The sequence below is a fragment of the Rhincodon typus genome, chromosome 36 (assembly GCF_021869965.1).
Source record: "Rhincodon typus isolate 14 chromosome 36, sRhiTyp1.1, whole genome shotgun sequence".
In the NCBI taxonomy this organism is placed as follows: Eukaryota; Metazoa; Chordata; class Chondrichthyes; order Orectolobiformes; family Rhincodontidae; genus Rhincodon; species Rhincodon typus.
The window spans coordinates 6,266,275-6,276,286 of record NC_063367.1 but is presented as its reverse complement, the minus strand read 5'-3'; the positions used below and the strand labels follow the sequence as shown (position 1 = coordinate 6,276,286).

Sequence of the window (10,012 nt, the reverse complement as noted above, 5' to 3'; positions counted from 1 at the left end):
CTAGAACAGATCCTTGTGGTACACCACTCGGGGCTTTCACAATGGACGATGTATTCAAGTACATTCCTTCCCAGACATTTGCCAGCTGTACCATGTTAACCAGCAATTGGATACTTGCCTAACACTTAAGGATCTTTTAAATTCCATTATACAGTTTATTAACCTCTCTACAGAACATACAAAAGGATATTAATGTTTACTAATTGTTATATCAGTTCCAATAAAGTTATATGGCTACATCTAATGTTAGACTTATTTAGCTACTGAGTTGTGAGCAGTTTCTTTCTCACCACGTTTACTAGACACCCTTATCTTTATCCTTGGGTGACTTACAATGTATTCATTCACCCCACATTCCAACATCTGCTAGTTTCTGTATCTATGATCCAATTCTCCCTGTAATGATATGGAGGTTACTTTTACTGTCTGAGACCGGGGTTTGCTCTCATAATTTTATTTGAATCTTTTCCAGTAATGCTTTTAGTGGTTTTCTTGTATAGAGATGAATCTATAACTACTTCTGAATATATATCAATAACTATTTGACAGATCTTAGTTAAAACCTACTATTAGTATTGTAACAGTTTGATTGAATAATGAGAGAAAGATTCACTAATTAAATGTGGTGTGAAATGTTCTCATCTATGTCTGATGTGTAAACAACTGCTGCTGCATATTCTACTATTGTTCTAACTTGTGCAGGCTTCGTTAAGCAAATATTTTCCCAAAACTTCCTAAGACTACTGTCAGCCATGTTTTTACTACATCTGCCATGGGTGGTCGTCAGCCATTTTGAGCTGTCATGGACAGCCCCAGCAATCAGTAATTGGACACTGCAATCGACCAAACTCTGGAACCCACGGCTTGGTAGGATGGCAGATGTGAATTCCATCATCGTTTTCAGAAGGGAATTAGCAAAAGTCAAGATGAAATTGCAGAGCGATGGGAAAACAGCAGGGAAGAGGGACTCAGTGCATGATGAGCTGAATGGCCTTCTCTGTGCTGCAGGTTTCTATGGTTCCAGGTAGTATCAATTTCTATATGCAGGGCCACAGGGAGTACAATGTGTATGCTAGACATTGCTATGTGATGTTCGATGCATTGAGTGCAAGCAAGTTGTTCTTCAGAATGCATTAGACTGTGAAGGTGTCCCTTCGCATACTTCAAGACCACACTGGAAAATAAATGATCCTCTTCACAACGATCTGCATCTCTTCATATGCTTGAGTTGGGTACTGAACTGTGGTATGAGAGTGACCAATTCATGCCCATTTTCAATATGCGATGGTCACACTACTGGGGTTTGGTGGTTAGGTTATGAAGCCAGGTATCTCAAGACCTGGACTAATGATAAGAAGACCAGAGTTTGAGAAAGGAGCCAGGGAGGGAACTTAAATTTGGTCCATTCATTAATTCAAAAAAAACTTGGGCATTAGTGATCACATATCTACTTTTGTTGTAAAAGTCCATCTGGTTCACTAATTCACTTGATGGAAGGAGATCTGGTGTCCTCTCTTGGTCTGGCCTACATGTGACTCCACTCTCACAGACAGGGCCTGAGAGACCGGTGAGGGTAAAGGGTTGGTGGGGGGTGGTGGGGGTGTAAATCAGGACCAACAAAACAGGCTTCAGATCTCTAGGGGTCCCTGCTGTGCTTTGGATGGGTGTTGAGGTTGCTGTTGTGGGAGGGGGGGGATCAGGGACAGGGAAGGGGACTCAGGCTCAGAGCAACACTGGGGCTCATGATCTGGGGCCCTACCTCTGGCTTCCACAGCACGGTTCACTCAGTCTTTTTTTTAATTCACCTGTGGGACATGGGCATCACTGGCTGGGCACTACCTGTCCCTAATGGCCCCTGAGAAGGTGGTGGTAAGCTGCCTTTTTGAACTGCTGCAGTCCATGTGCTGTACATTCATCCACAATGCCCTTAGGAAGGGAATTGCAGGATTTTGACTCAGTGACAGCTGCTTCTGAACATGCCAGTCAGTTATCTTCCAGAAGGTAACTCACCACAATCTCATCACAATTAGAGATCGACAATGAATGTTAGCTCTGTCTCAGATTTCTTGAATAAGAAATATTTGCCAAAGTTTATCGTGCCTTCAGATTGATTGTATTACCCAACACACATCCCCTGGCCCCGCCCTCTCCCCCACCCCCACCACCAGCATTTGTCAGACAGTATTAGGGAGTGAGGAGTCCCAGATTCTTACCCTGACTTGCTGTAGGGCTGTCTTTCTTGCTGTAGCATATTTTGCTGGAACAAAGCAGTTTGTCAAAGAAAAATACTGTGGGGTGCTGGAAATCTGAAATAAAAACAGAAATTGCTGGAAAAACTCAGCAGGTCTGTGGGAAGAAAGCAGAGTTAATGTTTCGAGTGTGACGTGACTCTTCTCCAGAAATGAAGACTTTAAAGCAATCAGGACTTAGTTGTAAATTTATTTTGAGTTTCATTAAAATTACAGATGAAGGATACACCAAGGTTCACGCTATATGTTAAATGAAGCACGTTACAAATCAAGGTGGTTGATATTGATTTACTTAGTTTTGAGTTTTAATTTCAACATGAATCGATAACTTGAAACAATTTAGTTGCAGTGTAAATGGTAGCTTTATTGGCCCATTGTTCAAAGCACAATCACAAAGCTCACTTAGAAATTCACTGGATGAACAATGAGCTGGTCTTACATGTAAGCTTCACCAAAAGAAGCTAGTAAACTTGACCAAAACGAGACTTACACTTAATGTAACAAGACAAGGAGGTTGTTTACTCCTGAGCCTGCATTTTGCCATTCACTGAGAGCGTGGTCAATTTGTGTCCTTTGCCATTGGTCCCTTAATATCACTGAATAACAGGAATCAATTAATCAATCTCAAACTCAAAACCTGAGACCCCAACAAATACCTGTGTTGAATGTCATCCTGCCAGCCAGAATTATAATTTTCTGGCTCCTGCCACTCAGCCACTTTTGGGATCAAGCCAATAATGTGCTTCCAGTTCCAAGAGTCTCTCATTGCGATTTATCCAATGCTTTTGGAACGTCCACATAAATAGAATGCATAGACAACCAAAATAGAAGAAAGAACAGTGGATGCTGGAAGTATGAAAGAAACAAAAGCAGAAACTCAGCAGGTCAGGCAGCATCTGTGGAGAGAGAAAGCAGAGTTAACACTTCAAGCCCAGCATTCAGAACTGTTCAGAAGAAAGGTCATTGGACTCGAAATGCTCACAATGTTTGCTCTTTGCAGATGTAGCCATGCCTGTTGAGTTTCTCCAGCAATTTGTGTTCACTACTTCTATTCACTAGCATAGTTACCTCTTCAAAAAGGTACATCAGGCATCAGCTATGATCTTCTTGAATGGCAGGAAGGTTTGAGGGGCCGAATGACCTTCCCCTGCTCTTATTTCTAAAGCATGATGAATCCTTTACAAATCCATACTGGTTTGCTCTGATCCACTGAAAATTTTCAGAAAGTTCAGTCATTTACAGGCTGGTGTAATTTCCCAACCATAGATGATAGGCAAACTGGGGTCTCCGATTCCCTGGTTTCCCTCTTAAATAGTAGAAGGACATGTGCAACTCTATAATCAGGTGGGACAGTTCTTTATAGGCCATGCTTTCTGATCATCTGGTGCGTCAGAATCGTTCAAAGCTTTTCATCTTATATTCATAAGAACGGAGTCAAGAATAGTAAATCTCAAAATCACAATTGTCCAATATAGGATTGCTATTCCTCTTTACATTTCTATCTTGTAAATTGTCCTGATCAGTGCCAGACAAAAAGCTACAACAGAATGTGACTTTTTTTTCAGCGATACTCTGTTAGGAACACTGAAATCCTTCAACCAATAAATAAGTACAAGAAACACCATGATATATGCCTTTAAGCACATGTAAAAATAATTTAAGGGAACTTTCCATTTTATGCTGTCATGTATTATCTCTTTACATTATTTAATGTGCAATGTGGTTGACTCTTAACTGCCCTCTGGGCAATAAATGCTGCCTAGCCAGCAACACCCTCATCCGGTGAACAAATAAAGAATAAGGAACATTATTTAAAATTAGTTATTTTAAAGAAAGTAATTTTGATAAAATGTTTGAGAAAGTTCAAAGTCATACAGAAAGAGACAAATAACGTGTGAATGAGGAACTGGAGGAACATGCTCTGTGTTTGGTGACAAAATGCAGTTGATAACACTCCTGTGAAATGTCTCAGGATGTTTTATCATCTTGAAGGCTCTGTGCAAGTGTTGTAAAATGAATCTAGCCCCGAGTTTAAAAATGGACTTCCCTCACTGGAGTTTCATGCATTCAAAATGAAAGAAGACCCAGGGACTTTCAGTATCACTGCTGGTTCAGTGAAATGGGATTGTTGCAGTTAACTAGTACAGTGACAATGATGCCTTTATTAATAAAGGCACTGGTTAAAATGACTGTGCTGGTGTTCAGCCTTGTTATTTGTACTTGCAGCCTGGATATGTATGGCTTGTTTCTGCAAAAAGCACATTGGTTAGAATATCAAGTAATATCTGTTCATTTGACAAAATACAACAATGAGCTAAATCGAACAAAGCTAGAAGCATAAAGATGAAATGGGCATTCAAGAGAATGATGCTTCTTGTTCAATTGCTGTTGAGAATCATCTCTGTCATCATTAGCAGTGAGTGGCTAACACTTGCTGCTCAGCTCTGGAAGGCTCAGTGTAACCTCAGAATCACAATCCATCTTTGAAAACGCTTGAGAATCTCTGCCATGATTAATGCTGAAAACTGCACAGTGTCAGACTGTCCCATAGGTTTGTGCTCTGTTGACTCTATCACAACCCAGTCACAAAACCAGAAACAGCTCACAGTGCACAAGTCTAATCAGGCTTCACGGAGTAATTTGTAGTTCCACTTCCAGTTATGCAGGACGCTTAACTATCACACTGTAACAGCATTTCTCAGACTGATAGCAGAGTGTGAAGCGATCCCATGTGATTGGAGAACCTTTGTGGTTAAATGAGTGGTTCTTGGGGTCAAGGTTTAACACGTAGCTTCAAACCTTGGGCTGTTTCAGGATGTCATAGGAACATGAAATGCATTTCACCGAAGCAACTCCTGTGCTTCAGCATTGGGTTACCAAGAATCACTCCAGTGGATCCAATACAGAGGATATCACGACATTTCAGTATTGTTACACAGTCTCTGCTGTCATGCACTGAGTTTTCCCAACTTTCCTGTCTTTTTCTGAAAGCAGCCAGCTCAAAAAAAGATAGATATGATGCTCACATCAGTATCCTTGAGCTGCAGTAACTATTGAACTGTGGGTGCATCACAGTAGAGCCTGGCCTCTCCTGTCCATTTCATGTCTCTGGCTGGGCCAGCATTTATTAATCCATCCTTAATTGCCCGAGAAGGTGGTATTAAGCTGCCTTCTCATAGCTACAGTCCATATTGTGCATGTACACCTACAGTGTGGTTATGAAGGAGGTTCCAGGACGTTGATCCAGTGGAAGTGATGTCTCTCCACCAGTGCAAGTTTCCTCCCATTCTTCAGCATCTGATCCTATCAGCATAACTTTCTATACCTTTCTCCCTCTGTTGTTAGTTCCATGCTCAATATGTCAACCCACCATGCCAATGGGATTTACATTTTCACCTTCTGAGTTAGAATATTTGAAGAAATGAACAGAAAGGAGAACAATGCTATCACCCATGAGCTTTCTCACCCCTGCTCCTTCACCATTTCTTTACAATTCCTTACCATCACAGCATGGTATTAAGCACATTCACACTTACATAGATCCCTGCTTCCTATAAATAGAAATGATCTTAATAATGATTTCAGTATTTGATGGCTGTTGGGTTCCCTATTCTGAAATAAACTTAATTTCCAATTATTTGATGTTTGTGGATACTCAGAAACAGTCTACTTTAATCCCGGCCAATGAGGGAAGATATTGGGTCAAATGAAGAACGTTTAGCAATCAGTATCAGTAATCGTACCAGCAGAAAGGAGCAGTATGTTCGGGGACTGTCCCCACTCTTGCAAACCTCTTTCAAAATGAGCCTGTAAGGGCAAAATGGGAATCCCACAGTGAATTTTAATTGGTGATGGGGTCCCGAGGGTGCAAGGGGAGATTGCCTAACAGAGTTCAATATGACAGCGATTTTAAAGTGGTAATTTAAACTTCGCTGGCAATCTATCCATTTAACACTTCATCAATTTTTGCTCACTTCTCTTTTTGAAAGTTATTTTGGTTGTACTGGATCTAAAAGCAGCCTTCTGAGCATCAGAGAGTCATTAGGGAGGCCTCAATGTCCAAACTTTCCCTGGTTTGTAGTTTACATTTGTTCTCGCTGTTGATTCACTCCTTCAAAGATAGGAGCAGTGTTTCCTTATCCACAAACCCTTAGGACGGGGAAGAGCTCACAGAACAATATTTCTGACTAAACAGATAAAATGATCAGGATAGGTGACAGGCTTGTAATCCCTCAAGGAATTAGAAATGATTAAGGGAGTGGTTTTGTTGTAGTATTTAAGATGATACCAGTCATGTAAAGTAAGCTTGCAGGTGCAGCAGATGGTATTTGGCCGTCACACTGAGAGAATGTAAGATGTGGACGTGTAACGTTATCCATTTGGTAGTAAAAGCAAATTTATCCAAGTGATGATGAGAAAAGGAGAGGTCCAACGAGACCTGCGTGTATACCAGTCACTGAAAAGGACAACTCGGCCTCTCACACATATCCGTTCAACAAGATCAAAGTTAATCTTCCACAGGCCTCAATTTCTCTTTCGTGCCACTTCCTCATAGCCCTCAACTATTTCAAAAATCTATCAAGCTTCTCTTTCAACGATCCAGCCTCCACAACTCACTGGGGGAGAAAATTCCAGGCATTCACTAACTTCTGGGAGAAGATAGAATCCCTGCAGTGCAGGAGGAGGCCATTCAGTCCATCAAGTCCACACCGACCCTCCAAACAGCACTCCACCCAGACCCAGCCCGTGCCCTATCCCTGTAACCCTGCATTTACCTTGGTTAATCCATTTAGCCTGCACATCCCTGTGCCCTACGGAACAATTTAGCATGGCCAATCCACCCGAACTGCGCATCTCTGCAGCAGCAGAAATCCACACGGACACAGGGAGAATGTGCAAACTCCACATCGACAGTTACCTAAGGCTGGAAGCAAACCTGGATCCCTGGCATTGTGAGGCAGCAGTGCTAACCATTCAGCCACCATGCCACCTTTTGTTACTGTGCATCAGTTTTAAACGAGTGTCCTTTATTCCGTAACAATGTCCCCTAATTTGAGATTCTCCCACTAGTGTAAACATCTTCTCAACATTTCCCCAGTCAAACCCGTCTCAAAGTCCTGGAAACATTCAGCACATATGTCAGTAAGCGTGCAGAGAGGAGCAAAGTTGATGTTTTGCATCTGATAGGACTTCTTCTGAATAGCATTTGTGGTACTACCTAAAACATTGCCCATTCTTACTTCCCATCCTCTGATGTCTTATCAGCACTAGTAAACACTAAAAGGTTGTAGGGATTAACAAGTAGAATCTAACCCCTTTGTCTATAAACAGTAATTGAGGGAAAACAGGAAGCATGCATCAAAAAAGGTGACGTGCAACTTGCTGGATAAGGGGAGGTGAATATCAGAACAAACCTCTCTCACAAATCAAGCCAATCAAAACAAACCGAAACAATTACTGGCCTGACTTCTCCTGAAGGAGCCAATTATGCAACAGAAATGAAGATTTGGAATAAATTTGTCCTGTAAAGAGCAGAGCTGTAAATTTATAAATGGTTTTAGATTTAATCTTTGAAAGAATCTAATGTATTATTGCACAGAGGATCCAAAGATTAATTGCAATTCCCAAATAGATAATGATGGAGATCATCTGACCTTCAACCTTCCTTTGATGAGTCACTTGGCCATTGAGGTAGAGCTATTCAGAATATTTCAGTGACTTTACCCTAAATACATCGCAGCAGCAATCCAAACTAGAAGCACAGACAAGTTATTTCCAATCTCTGCTGCAAGAGGACAAGAGAGAGTGTCATTGCTCAAATTCAGTGCAAGAAGACAGCTGCAACTATCATGAAAACAGAGTAGACAGCAATATTGTATCTGGATAAACATATCGACGATCCACTGTCCTTAATCAAATATGATGTGTGAAACTGCTCAAGTCCTTTTTCACTTGAAACACATCGGTACGAGCTACCTCCATATTCTGCAAGGTTGCTTATGAAGAAAAGGCATTCATCTTCATTCGAAGAACAGTCCTGTGTCTGACCCTGCACCCTCCATGAGTAACGTGCATGATGGGATTGCTTTGGGCACGAAAGGTACACTGAGCCACTTCCCTCCAGGACGAGATCGGTATGCTCATTTTGACTCTCTCTCGCTGAAGAATGATAAAATGCAACTAGGAATAAAAGAAATAAAAACCATTTGTACTCCATCTTATAAAAGCTGCCTTAAAACATCTCCAGTGTGAGAATAGTTGAGATCCGACACTTCAGGGTTCAATTATTTCTTGCCTTTGTTTCAGTTCAGACAGCTCAAAGAGCCATAAACATTCAGATCACCAAAGGATCTTCCCCCTCTACACTTGCCAGCTCTACATTCTTTGACAGAACAATCCAAACTGTTCCCAATGCCCTGCACTGTTTCTGGGCTCACATTGTTCCTCAGCTTCAAACTGTTCTGCAATGACCTTTGTTTCAATCGCTGACCTTTTATAAAGAATCCCACATACCGTTAACTGTCCACACTACTCATGTTTTGAGAATTGAGAATTCACATTTTCTTGGAGGTGAGGGGGGAGTGGAAAGTAATCTGACTGAATCTCTCACTGAAAGAGTCCTTGAGGTCACGGGTTGAGCTCTGCTCCTTCAGTGCCTTTAATGGAGAGTAAAATTCGGGAAAGGTGACAAATTGAACTTCTCCCCAATCACATTGGTTCCCCACCAGAAGCAAATGTGAAAATGACCCCTGCAGGCCAGGCAGCATCAGAGGAGCAGGAAAACTGACGTTTTGGGTCTGGACCCTTCATCCAGCTCTACACCTTGTTATCTCAGACTCCAGCATCGACAGCTCCTACCATCACTGAAAATGACCCCTATTTTGGAAAGGATTTGAACTGGAGGTGGGCTTCTGTTAGTCCAGAGACTCAGATAATGTTCTGGGGACCTGGGTTTGAATCCTGCCATGGCATATGATGGAATTTGAATTTACTAAATATCTGGAGTTAAGAATCTAATGATGATTGTGAATCCATTGTTGATTGTCGGAAAAACACATCTGGTTCACTAACTGCCACCCTTGCCTGGTCTGGCCTACATGTGACTCCAGACCCACAGCAACATGGTTGACTCTGAACTGCACTCTGGGCAATTAGGGATGGGCAATAAATGCTGCCCTAGCCAGCGACACCCTCATTGCGCAAATGAATAAAGAAAAAAAAAGTTACACTCTGTTTCCCACAGACCAACGAGGCTAGGGGAGGTGGGGGAGGGCTAGTGTCGGTCTGGTTAAAATTGTGGGAATTAGCAGCCACAAACTGGAGCTAGGCTGATCGGGGTTGTTCCCGAATGGGAATGGGAATCTCTCGGTATTGGGAATGGAATATTCAGCACAGAATCAGGACAATGCAGCCAGCTCAATGGTTTGATCAGTAACTGGTAGATCAGTGACACACAGGGGCAGCCGTGTGTACCATCTATAAGATGCACTGCAGCAACTCACTAAGACTCCCTAGACAGCACCTTCCAAACCCATGAATTCTGCCACCAAGAAGGGCGAGGGAACAGGCACACGGGAACACCACTTTCTGCAAGTTGCCCTCCAAGTCACTCGATGTTCTGACTCTGAAATATATCAGCATTCCTTCATTGTTGCTGGGTCAGAATCTTGGAACTCCCTCCCTAACAGCCTCCCTCCCTAACCTACCCCAAGGACTGCAGGGACTCAAGAGTAGCTTACCACCAGCTTCTGAAGGGCAATAAA

At 42.2% G+C, this 10,012-nt stretch overlaps 1 protein-coding gene across 1 annotated transcript in view; it reads right to left on the bottom strand.

Moving 5' to 3' along the window:
* Positions 1–2,419: 2,419 nt before the first annotated feature.
* Positions 2,420–10,012, bottom strand: part of LOC109915613 (semaphorin-7A-like) — a 45,602-nt gene continuing 38,009 nt past the window's right edge. Inside the window, exon 14 of the mRNA XM_048617014.1 lies at positions 2,420–8,429. Coding sequence (XP_048472971.1) covers positions 8,071–8,429 — 359 coding nt within the window. The 3' untranslated portion in view covers positions 2,420–8,070. The remainder of the gene's footprint in view (positions 8,430–10,012) is intronic.